The 12,967-nt window shown below is 44.4% G+C and overlaps 1 protein-coding gene across 30 annotated transcripts in view; it reads right to left on the bottom strand.

The window, feature by feature from the left end:
- The window catches only part of LOC116941622 (dystonin-like), a 263,899-nt gene that overhangs the window by 66,234 nt on the left and 184,698 nt on the right, over window positions 1-12,967 (bottom strand). For 29 of the 30 annotated variants that reach the window (XM_076066562.1, XM_076066563.1, XM_076066566.1 and 26 more), the window contains 5 exons: window positions 4,225-12,897; window positions 3,981-4,067; window positions 2,700-2,843; window positions 1,405-1,638; window positions 115-246 (listed from right to left, as the gene is read on the bottom strand). In XM_076066562.1, the coding sequence (XP_075922677.1) occupies window positions 115-246; window positions 1,405-1,638; window positions 2,700-2,843; window positions 3,981-4,067; window positions 4,225-12,897 (9,270 nt within the window). The remainder of the gene's footprint in view (window positions 1-114; window positions 247-1,404; window positions 1,639-2,699; window positions 2,844-3,980; window positions 4,068-4,224; window positions 12,898-12,967) is intronic. The other variant, XM_076066576.1, reaches the window with a different exon arrangement.

Genomic DNA, 12,967 nt, shown 5'->3' with positions numbered 1-12,967 from the left:
TACGTAGCCAGACGTGCTAATGGGAGGTGTTATTTTGTCGACCGAACATTGCAGCTGGCTGCATTAGAAAATACAAAGTAAGGGAGATATGGTGAAGAGCCTGGTCTATCTCACCTTCATCGCATCGTGCTCCGAAATGGCACTGCGGCTGTCCGCCTCGTCCTGGGGTTCCTCCAGAGATGAGAGCCACCCAAGCAGCTGATCGATCTTGTCCTTGTTTTCTTCCAGCTGTTCTGCGGCGGCCAGCTGTTGCACGGAAAAAACACGAGGAGATGACAAACCGTTCAGCTTAAAATGGACTTTACATGTAACCCCATGATTCAATCAGCTAATAATGAGGAATGTTGCATCAGTATTAGAGCAGCATCATGTCAGGTACACATGTTGAAATCGTTTCTCCACATTTTATAAAATTGTGCAGTCAAGTGCATGACAGCCTTATTAAGGTTCATCAAACCAACCACATATATTGGTACCAGTCTTACGTTGGATCTGATAATTCATATTTGAGTCGATGACATCCGGTGACAGTGGTCACATGTGGATAAACACTGGAGGCTACGGGTGGCGAATATCACTTTTACTGAGCACTGACGAGGACTTTGAAATACCTATGGTGGTGGTGGGGGGTCTACACACTGACACACACCTTGGTCACTTCTGTCAGGGCAAGAGGCCCTTGCAGCAACATAATCGACCGAGCATGGCACTAAAATTAGGAACGCGGTGTTGCCGGGTGAAAAATATTCCCCTCCAGTGCCCGATTAGTGCAGCTAAGGTTCTTGCAGTGACGGATAAATGTCGTTTGCAGGCATTGTCGAAGTGAAGCAGTGGGTCGCTGAAGCGAAGTTACGGGCCCTGTCCGGCTCGTGAGCCCGTAGGTTCCCCACCTCTGCTTGTAGAGGCCTTGTCAGCGGGTACGCGACATTGATTTTACTTATTCTTGGTTCTTTCGGTAAAGTCACGTAGAAGGGAAACAATAAAATAATAAAAATATAAAACAATACAATTCTCGCGACGTTTCGACTGCAACACAATCATCATCAGGTGTGGTTTTCACACCTGATGATGATTGCTTGTGTTGCAGTCGCAACGTCGTGAGAATTTAATTGTTTTATATTTTTATTATGTTATCGTTTCCCTTCGACGTGACTTTACCGAAAGAACCAAGAATATGAATCCCTGCAGTCACGACAGCTTTAAATCAAAAAGTTTATTTTACTTGTTGAGAACTCACCGAGCGGACGGGGGGGGGGGGATGGGGGGGGATAGGGGGATGAGTGCTTACGAAACGCAAGAGGCGGAATTTTTACTGTAGGCTTGGGGGGGGCATGGTAGGTCACTGTAAAGGGACGATGGTCGAAACCGACCGCGGATTGGCAGACGAAGTTGGCAGCACCTCACCTTCTCAGTCTTCTGCTTGATGGCGGTGCTCACGGAGGCATCGAGCTGCCTCTGCTTGGCCTGGGCCTCGGCCTGCAGCTCGCCGAGCTTGCTCTTGGCGTCGGCGAGCTTCTTCTCCACGGCGGCCACGAACTCGGGGTCGAGCCGCTCGCGGTTCTCGTCGAGGAAGCGCTGCGTGCTGCGCACCATCTCCTCCATCTCGCCGGCGCGGGTCGCCAGGTCCCTCTGCAGCATCTGCGAGTGCGGTGAAAGAGGCACGTCGGGTCAAAGCACGCGACCGAAGATTCACCGCCAAAAACACTGAACAGGACACGACAGTCAACAATTGACCATGCCGGACGGACAATGCATACTGCTTCAATAACGTGCATTTTCCCATGCGGCAGTTCGACACATTCGCATTTTAGTAACTTTATGTGTGGAGCTCCGGATATGTTTTTGAATTGTACTGCGTGTTTCGAAGGAGCTAGTCTGGTTTCTCAAGGAGATCCCAGCAACGGGAATGAAATGTCGGACATTATGCCGAAGAACAAAACAACAACCGAAAAGCTACACTGCACATGAAACCTCGTGCAGTGGTAATGTTTATTTAATCCGTTTATGTGTGTATATCTTTGATTTATTTTTACTTCTGAATGTCCACAAATAAATTCACTCAGTGTACACTTATAGAAAGCAGTTTCTCATTTGTTAACGTTCTTAAAACTTCCAGGTTTTTTGAGGGCCCCAGTGTAAAGCATTATCTCCAACTATTAAGTCTGTATGCCTCTCCCTGCTCTGAAGAAGATTAAATGCCTGAAATGTTAGCCTATTACGTAACATTTCTATCATAATGAAGTGGCAATGATTATTGTGATGAGTTTGTTTAATCCGTGCTCACATATCATTTCCAACCCAGCCCATTACTTATTTTGTATATTACAGTAGAAACTGTTAATAAGCACTGTTATTATATAAGCAACGCACACAAACAGGGATACGTGCGTGTAAACTTTGTGCTGCGTAGAGACAGCAGCCACTGGGGGTCCGCTTGGCTAGACTGCCAAAGGACAATGAATGGGTCGAGATGAGATGTGACGTAAGATGCTTTCTTTGAGTTACCTAAGGCTTTTAAGCACCCCAGAAATGCAAATCCGTTTGCTTAATTTATTCCGGTAAGGGCACGCCGATGGGCAACTTCTGACACAAGCATATGTCGGACATAACCACAGCTGACCTTGCTCCCAAGGAGTGTGCTTACACATGCAGCTTCCACTGTTATACGTTTACCAATGTCTAGCAAGCCTGCGACTTGCCTGGTGCTGCAGCTGTTGTTGTTGCAGATCGTTAAGTTCATGGAGGTTATCCTGGGTGGAGAGACCACTGGATGCTTCATCCAGCCAGGACTCCAGGTCGCTCAGCTTCTGTGAACACTCTCGTTGCCGCACCTCCAGGACTTGCTGCAAGGCACATGCGTTCCCATTTAAAACCCGGCCATGCACCATCCATACATCTACATCTTTCACATGGTAACATTTAAAAGTGTCTAACCGTCTGATAGTGGGGTTTTGCACCATAGAAATTAAACCAATGACCACTGATCGAATTTGAAGCACACTGACAGGTCTTGCACCACGCAGAATGTTTTTCTTTGAACGTAACAAATAGTTTTTTGAAGCAATGTCACCCCACAAGAAGTGTAAAGCGATGAAATCGGCAATGATATCAGCTCGTGCGCGCAGGCGTGAGATGGATTTGATGGCCCCCGTGGGACCACGGGAGATGGTGGACAATGCGGAGGAGCCTTCATCCATCAGTGAGTAGGCAAGTGGCTGATGATGAAGCCTGTAACAATGTGTGAAGGCTAGTTTGGAGAGAGAAAAAACAAATGTTGACCACCTCTGAAAACAGGTACTCAAAACGCATGTTAACGCCGGTTGTATTAAAAAAGTATGCATGTATAAATGTGCACACGTTCACCCAACCCAGAGCCTCCAAAAGCAAAGTCTTGTGTTAAACATGCACGTGAATAACCACTGGTTTCTAGACTTATATGTCCATGGTTCTGAAATGACCCTTGCGGATGAGCCTTTAAACATGCACAGCAGACCATCTGTTGTCCATTAGAGGAAAACTGCAAAAGTCAGTAAAACAAATAGGCCAGAATACCACGAATATTTTGACCATATAAAACTTTTTTGACGCAGTTGCCAAACAGAATAAGATCAATAAAAAAAATGCAAAGCATATGAACAACCATTCAACTGACAAAACAAAAATAATCTCTCCATGCAGTCGAAAAAGAAAAAAATCTGAAACATTAACAAAACCCAAGGCCTCAAAATCAATACAATACACGGCATGACGGAAGGGGCACCTGCTGCATTTGCACACGATTGAAAATCAAAGCAATGTTAGCAACAAAGACTCACAACACACACGCATATACACACATTGCAACTTTCACCGCGTGAAATAAATTAAACTGTTCACATTCCCTAGCCCAGGCACAGGATGTGACATGCACAGGGGCAGGCACGATGCGAGAACGATAGCCGCAAACTGGGGATACATCTTCCTGGCACTAAAACCCGGACCTCCAGGTCAATGACGGAGCCTTCATCGTGTGTCACATCTTCTCGTTCACAACGACCATCCCTTGCCGAGTGGGGCTCAGGTAAAGCCTTTTGGAGAAAAAAAAAAGACAAAAAAAACAGCGGGAATAAGAAAATAAATGATAAATACACGTACATTGTTTATTATTTCCAGAAATACAATGCATATTTGCAATTAATGTGATACCATGAAGGAAAGTGCATTAATAATTTATTCACATATTACCTCATTGCCAATGACGATGTCCACGTTGTTGCTTCCGCCCTCCTGCTGTAAATCTTTAGCGGTGGCATTCTTTGAAAGGTCACCTTCAAGAGGCGTAAGCGTCTTTTCAATTTGACAAGCTGCCTGCACTGGCACCTCTTGAAATAGGCGCTGATCTAATGGTTTTTCTTTCATATCACCGGTATCAAGTAAACTGTCATTCAATGGCAAGGGAGTTGGCTCGAACTTTGAAGTTTCTGTTGCAGCAAATACTTTTCCAGATGACACACTCGCATCTTTGGGCTCCACTCTCAATTGGCCTTGTACTTGCTCAATCCTTTCAGCAGAAGGCGTATCGTCCTTGCTATGAGGACGATCATCTTCATTTTTCACTGGGTCTGGCTCTTGTTGATTTGCACAAGGAGAAGGTGTATCGTTCACACTTTTAGAATCGTCATCTTCATGGTGCAGCGTGTCTCGCTTTTGTTGGTTTGCATTATAAGAGGCATCTAGCTCAATTACAATAGAAGGGTCATGTTTTTCAGCATTAGATTTTATTGTCTCTTGCTTTTGTTGACCTGCACTAGAAGTTGGATCTTCCCCCCAATGAGAATGGTCATATTCTTTTTCTAATGTATCTTGCTCTTGTTGATTTGCACTTGAAAAAAATATATCTTTCTCACTGTGAGGATCGTGATCTTCACGTTTCACCATCCCTTGCTCTTGCTGGCTTGCATCAGAAGACACATCTTTTACAATCTCAGAATCATCATGTTTTACTGTGTCTCTCTCTTGCTGGCTTGCATCAGAAGGGACATCTTTCACACTCTCAGAATCATCATGTTTTACCGTGTGTCTCTCTTGCTGGCTTGCGTCAGATGGGACATCTTTTACACTCTCAGAATCATCATGTTTTACCGTGTGTCTCTCTTGCTGGCTTGCGTCAGATGGGACATCTTTTACACTTTCAGAATCATCATGTTTTAGTGTGTGTCTCTCTTGCTGGCTTGCGTAAGATGGGACATCTTTTACACTCTCAGAATCATCATGTTTTACTGTGTTTCTCTCTTGCTGGCTTGCATCAGATGGGACATCTTTTACACTCTCAGAATCATCATGTTTTACCGTGTGTCTCTCTTGCTGGCTTGCATCAGAAGGGGCATCTTTTACACTCTCAGAATCATCTTCATGTATCTCCGTGTCTCTCTCTTGCTGGCTTGCATCAGATGGGACATCTTTCACACTTTCAGAATCATCATGTTTTACTGTGTTTCTCTCTTGCTGGCTTGCATCAGAAGGGACATCTTTTACACTCTCAGAATCATCTTCATGTATCTCCGTGTCTCTCTCTTGCTGGCTTGCATCAGAAGGGACATCTTTTACACTCTCAGAATCATCATTTTTTACTGCTCTCTCTTGCTGGCTTGCATCAGAAGGGACATCTTTTACACTCTCATAATCATCTTCATGTATCTCCGTGTCTCTCTCTTGCTGGCTTGCATCAGAAGGGACATCTTTTACACTCTCAGAATCATCTTCATGTATCTCCGTGTCTCTCTCTTGCTGGCTTGCATCAGATGGGACATCTTTTACACTCTCAGAATCATCTTCATGTATCTCCGTGTCTCTCTCTTGCTGGCTTGCATCAGAAGGGGCATCTTTTACACTCTCAGAATCATCTTCATGTATCTCCGTGTCTCTCTCTTGCTGGCTTGCATCAGATGGGACATCTTTCACACTTTCAGAATCATCATGTTTTACTGTGTTTCTCTCTTGCTGGCTTGCATCAGAAGGGACATCTTTTACACTCTCAGAATCATCTTCATGTATCTCCGTGTCTCTCTCTTGCTGGCTTGCATCAGAAGGGACATCTTTTACACTCTCAGAATCATCATTTTTTACTGCTCTCTCTTGCTGGCTTGCATCAGAAGGGACATCTTTTACACCCTCAGAATCATCTTCATGTATCTCCGTGTCTCTCTCTTGCTGGCTTGCATCAGAAGGGACATCTTTTACACTCTCAGAATCATCTTCATGTATCTCCGTGTCTCTCTCTTGCTGGCTTGCATCAGATGGGACATCTTTTACACTCTCAGAATCATCTTCATGTATCTCCGTGTCTCTCTCTTGCTGGCTTGCATCAGATGGGACATCTTTTACACTATGAGAATCAACTTCCTGTTTCACTGTGTCTTTCTCTTGCTGGCTTACAACAGAAGAGACATCTTTTACACTCTCAGAATCATCTTCATGTATCTCTGTGTCTCTCTCTTGCTGGCTTGCATCAGAAGAGACATCTTTCACACTCTCAGAATCTTCCTGTTTCACAGTTTCTCTCTCTTGCTGGCTTACATCAGAAGGGACATCTTTTACACTCTCAGAATCATCATGTTTTACCGTGTCTCTCTCTTGCTGGCTTGCATCAGAAGGGACATCTTTCACACTCTCAGAATCATCATGTTTTACCGTGTCTCTCTCTTGCTGGCTTGCGTCAGATGGGAGATCTTTTACACCCTCAGAATCATCTTCATGTATCTCCGTTTCTCTCTCTTGCTGGCTTACATCAGAAGAGACATCTTTTACACTTTCAGAATCATCATGTTTTACTGTGTTTGTCTCTTTTTGGCTTACATCAGAAGGGACATCTTTTACACTGTCAGAATCTTCATGTTTTACCGTGTCTCTCTCTTGCTGGCTTGCATCAGAAGGGGCATCTTTCACACTCTGAGAATCATCTTCATGTATCTCTGTGTGTCTCTCTTGCTGGCTTGCATCACAAGGGACATCTTTTCCACTCTGAGAATTATCTTCATGTATCTCTGTGTCTCTATCTTGTTGGCTTGCATCAGAAGGGACATCTTTTCCACTCTGAGAATCATCTTCATGTATCTCCGTGTCTCTCTCTTGCTGGCTTGCATCAGAAGGGACATCTTTTACACTCTCAGAATCATCATGTTTTACTGTGTCTCTCTCTTGCTGGCTTACATCAGAAGGGACATCTTTTACACTCCGAGAATCATCATCATCATGTTTTACCGTGTCTCTCTCTTGCTGGCTTGCATCAGAAGGGGCATCTTTTACACTCTCAGAATTATCTTCCTGTTTCACTGTGTCTCTCTCTTGCTGGCTTCCATCAGAAGGGACATCTTTTAAACTCTGAGCATCATTTTCATGTATCTCCATGTCTCTCTCTTGCTGGCTTGCATCAGAAGGGACATCTTTTACACTCTCAGAATCATCATGTTTTACTGTGCCTCTCTCTTGCTGGCTTACATCAGAAGGGACATCTTTTACACTCCGAGAATCATCATCATCATTTTTTACCGTGTCTCTCTCTTGCTGGCTTGCATCAGAAGGGACATCTTTTACACTCTCAGAATCATATTCCTGTTTCACTGTGTCTCTCTCTTGCTGGCTTGCATCAGAAGGGACATCTTTTCCACTCTGAGAATCATCTTCATGTATCTCCGTGTCTCTCTCTTGCTGGCTTGCATCAGAAGGGACATCTTTTACACTCCGAGAATCATCTTCATGTATCTCCGCGTCTCTCTCTTGTTGGCTTATATCAGAAGGGACATCTTTCACACTCTGAGAATCATCTTCCTGTTTTACTGTGTCTCTCTCTTGTTCGCTTGAATCAGAAGAGACATCTTTTACACTCTGAGAATCATCTTCATGTATCTTCGTGTCTCTCTCTTGTTGGCTTACATCAGAAGGGACATCTTTCACACTCTGAGAATCATCTTCCTGTTTTACTGTGTCTCTCTCTTGTTCGCTTGAATCAGAAGAGACGTCTTTCACACTCTGAGAATCATCTTCCTGTTTTACTGTGTCTCTCTCTTGTCCGCTTGAATCAGAAGAGACATCTTTCACACTCTGAGAATCATCTTCCGGTTTTACTGTGTCTCTCTCTTGTTCGCTTGAATCAGAAGAGACATCTTTTACACTCTGAGAATCATCTTCCTGTTTTACTGTGTCTCTCTCTTGTTCGCTTGAATCAGAAGAGACATCTTTCACACTCTGAGAATCATCTTCCTGTTTTACTGTGTCTCTCTCTTGTTCGCTTGAATCAGAAGAGACATCTTTCACACTCTGAGAATCATCTTCCTGTTTTACTGTGTCTCTCTCTTGTTCGCTTGAATCGGAAGAGACCTCTTTCACACTCTGAGAATCATCTTCCTGTTTTACTGTGTCTCTCTCTTGTTCGTTTGAATCAGAAGAGACATCTTTCACACTCTGAGAATCATCTTCCTGTTTTACTGTGTCTCTCTCTTGTTCGCTTGAATCGGAAGGGACATCTTTCACACTCTGAGAATCATCTTCCTGTTTTACTGTGTCTCTCTCTTGTTCGCTTGAATCGGAAGAGACATCTTTCACACTCTGAGAATCATCTTCCTGTTTTACTGTGTCTCTCTTTTGTTCGCTTGAATCAGAAGAGACATCTTTCACACTCTGAGAATCATCTTCCTGTTTTACTGTGTCTCTCTCTTGTTCGCTTGAATCGGAAGAGACATCTTTTACACTCTGAGAATCATCTTCCGGTTTTACTGTGTCTCTCTCTTGTTCGCTTGAATCAGAAGAGACATCTTTTACACTCTGAGAATCATCTTCCTGTTTTACTGTGTCTCTCTCTTGTTCGCTTGAATCAGAAGAGACATCTTTCACACTCTGAGAATCATCTTCCTGTTTTACTGTGTCTCTCTCTTGTTCGCTTGAATCAGAAGAGACATCTTTCACACTCTGAGAATCTTCTTCCTGTTTTACTGTGTCTCTCTCTTGTTCACTTGAATCAGAAGAGACATCTTTCACACTCTGAGAATCATCTTCCTGTTTTACTGTGTCTCTCTCTTGTTCGCTTAAATCAGAAGGGACATCTTTCACACTCTGAGAATCTTCTTCCTGTTTTACTGTGTCTCTCTCTTGTTCGCTTGAATCAGAAGAGACATCTTTCACACTCTGAGAATCCTCATGCGTCTGCTGTAGCCCCATTTGCCCTTGCTTTACCTCAGCATTGGAAACCGTTTCAGACACCACTTTAAAATCGCCAGGTTTTACACTGACTTGATCTTGACCCATTTCAGGAGAATGAATATCGTTCCGATTTTGACATTCTTCATTGGTGCTTTTCACACCTTGTCGCTCATGTTTCACAACTTCACGGAAGGAAACCTCTTCTCCTGTGAGATGTTGCCCATCTGAGCATTCATCACCTCCTTGTTGCTCCTCAACTTCACAAGTTAGAGAAACGCCTTCTTTATGTTCACTCGTCCCGTGCCTGCGTTGCTCTTGATCCTGTTCCAACTCTTCAATGTCAACCACGTGGATGGGCGTGTCCTCCAAATAGTTCTCAGTGGTTTCCTTTGCTTTTATTTGCTCTCTCTTCTCACATTCATCCACCACTCCTGAAGCTCCTTCAACCACAACTTCATCAGGCCGTTCACTCGGCACACCTGCAATGTCTTTCTCGAAAGGAACACACGTTCCAAACTCATTGCTCACATCCTCACTTTCAACCTTTTCAACATGCGTCATGGAGCCTTTGATAGGACTACCATCAACTGCTTCCACAGTTAAGGTCTCATCTTTAAGATTATATTTTCCTAAAGAGTTAAGTAGTGTATTGTCGTCTTTGTGCGGACCTACAACATTGTCTTTTTGGAATTTTCCAGTAACAACATCTGTCTCAGTCACCTTTACATCGGTGTCTCTTTTCTCGTCTTCACCTTCAATTTCACGCAGCACCACCTCCTCACCAACCTTCTTGACCATCTCTACAGCAGGCAATGCAGGAGCAGGCTTTGCTTCGGAGCATATGGAAACGGCGTGTTTGTCATCTTGGCAACTTTCTGAGCTCACGCTACCAGAAGACAATCTTGTATCATCGTTAACAATTTGGTCAGCGGATAACAATAATTCTGCTTCTGAAGCAATGGCCGTTTTCGTTTTCTGTAATCCAGATACATCTTTGACCAGCTCTTGATTCACCACGTTGTTCAATTCACCACTCGTGGCTATATTCATTGCACTCTGGCCATTATTTGCCTCTGTTTGTTCGGTGTGGGCCTGTAAAATGTTGGGTGTTGTCTCTCCGTGCCATTTGTCTGGAGCTAAATTGGAGCTGATATTGTCATTTGGTTCGGTTTGATCATCAAAAACATTTGAGGCAATCTCTGGCTCCCGTAAAGGACGACTGATCATATGGAGGCTCTCTCCATCCTGGCTCATTTCATCAGTGTCCGAGCATTCAACAACACTTTGAAAAATATCGTCAAGGTCCGCCACATTTCCAATTTCCTCCGAGGTAGTTTCCTTTATAGCACGAGCGCTATACTCCTCCTCATCATCATCAGTATGTTTTAGTAACTCACTATTTATATTTTTTGATTTGGTTAACTCAGGAGGTTCAAAAGGCATCTTTTCTTGTTTAATATGTAGGCCCACGGGTTTTTGCAACGCTTTCGCTTCATCAATATTGGAAACCCGCACATCTTTTGACTGCCGTGCTCCATCTTCAGAAACCACTACAGCAGTTTCAGCAAGTTGCCCTACGTCATGAAATGGTTCTTTTTCAACCAAGCAATCTTCTCTCGGGACATTCCCCTCTCGCTTATCTTCATCGGAATGCTCATTTAACTTCCGTTCGAAGTCCTCTGCGTTTGAGCTACAACCTACATTTTGCAAATCGATACGCTGCGTCTCATCCTTCTCGGCATCAACGTGCATCTTTGGAACATACACTTTACCACCTGCTACATCCACTTCACTCACTACACCACAATCGTGATCTGCCCTGTTTTGATCAAAGGCACTTTTAATGTTTTGCATAGGAGTCAAGTTTTCATCTGTCTCGGAGCATTTGCGATTACCTTCAGCTCCTTCCAATGGCATTTCCTCCAGATGTTTTTCTTCATTGAAGATGGCCTCATCAGACAGTGACAGAACATTCTCAAGAACTGTGTTGTCTTCGGTTGTGTCCACAGACCTGTAGCCTGAATCTTTACTCAGTGCAGATGCTTCTTTTTCAGCCAGTGCAGTGCTCTCCACTATTTCCTTCATGCATAGGTCTATGTTGCCAACATCTGAAAGTGCTTTTGTAAGGGAAGCACACATTTCAATCACCTTCATGTCACCCATCTCATCTGCAGATCCACGCTGCTGGCTATCAACATCAGTGCTTAATGTAGAATCTAGCGCATCACTTGATATCCGTGGCATTTCCCCATTATTACTTTCTTTCTCACATGGCAGTAATTTAGTCACCCTGTTCTCTTCACGAGCTAGGTCCTCCTCGGAAAACATTTGTTCGTTAATGTCCATCTCTACGTGGCTTCCTTCGATTACCCCTCTGGTCAGGCATGTAACGCCAGCATCCATCACTATTAGCCTGTGCCCTGTTTTAGTGTCCATGTAACTGTGATCCAGGACGTATTTAAGCAGATGTTCTTTATCCACTTCACTGCCATGTTCCTCTGCATCTCCTACAGAAGCATCTTTCTGAATTTGACAGGGCTGCTGCTTGAGGAATGGATTTTCATCTGGCACAAGGATCCCCTTCAGACTATCACTAATCGCAATGTCCAGGACAGATCTTTTGGCAGACTCCTTTATCGACAACACTCCACCAGCCTCGGGTACATAAAGCCCAGCCACATAATGGCGGTTTTCCAAAACCTTCAGTGCTGTGTCCGTACTAATAGCATCCTGATGTAGTGCAGTTGAGACTGGCATCAGCTCCCCAGACTCCACCCAAATGAGACCTCTGAATGCCTGCAGAGATTCCAAAACAACCAGGGCACTTGTTGGAGAGATTATTTTTTGAGCCACAGCTTCATCCACGGAGAGTCTCTGACCACAGGAAGGATCCACAATCCCGCCAGACATGACTTGCTGGACTAGCAGCGAGGACATTGTCTCGTGGTCGATAAGGTTATGGTTCACGGCTTCTTCTGCAGTCATCCTGCGCCCTGTCCTAGGATCAACAATGCCCCCTGCGAAAAGCTGGCATTCCAAAAGACGAATCATCACGTGCCTGTCGATAAGCCCTTCGTGAACTGCCCTGAGTACACTGACTTTTCTACCAGACTTTAGGCAAATCATTCCTGCTGTCGTCTGCCCGACAGGCAAAAGCTTTTGGCCAGTTTCCTCATGGTAAATACATCGCTGCAACAGCTCAGAGAGGGACACTTTCTCGAGTGAATTGGGATCGAGCAGGCTCTGGCAGGTCTTGTTCCTCTCCAGGAGCTTGGAGAGGTACTGTGGTGTTATTAAGTTCAGCTGGGATGCCTTCTCCAGCGACAGGTCATCAGTGAAAGCCTTGTGAATTAATCCTCCTGTTGCAAGCTGTGCTTCCAGAATCTTCATCCCAATGCCTTCTGGGATCTGTCCTGTGTCCACAGCTGTTACAACGGGCAGATGATGTGAATGGTCAAATGGAATGCCACTGACCGCTTGTCGATGGAGCTGAATAATTTCTAAACAACCGTGAATGTGGTCATCAATGAGCCCCCTGTGCAAGGCCTCTTTCAGTGAGATCACCTGATTTGCACATGGATCGACCAAACCACTCAAAATAACTTGCGTTTCTAACAGTGCCAGGCCAGTTTCGTGATCAAGGAGCCCTTTCTTGACCGCATGATATATTGAGAAGACTTCTGACGTGCCTAGGTAAATTATTCCGGCAATTGCCAAGTTACCCTGCAAAGCAAGAGATTACACAGCATCAATGTGGAAACTACGCATACACAACGGATTGCTTTAGCAAAAA

This window comes from Petromyzon marinus, chromosome 12 (genome assembly GCF_048934315.1).
Source record: "Petromyzon marinus isolate PM22_M1 ecotype Great Lakes invasive population chromosome 12, UKy_Petmar_22M1.pri1.0, whole genome shotgun sequence".
NCBI lineage: Eukaryota > Metazoa > Chordata > Hyperoartia > Petromyzontiformes > Petromyzontidae > Petromyzon > Petromyzon marinus.
Note: the sequence above shows the minus strand (reverse complement) of the source record. Positions and strands in the feature narration are given on the sequence as shown.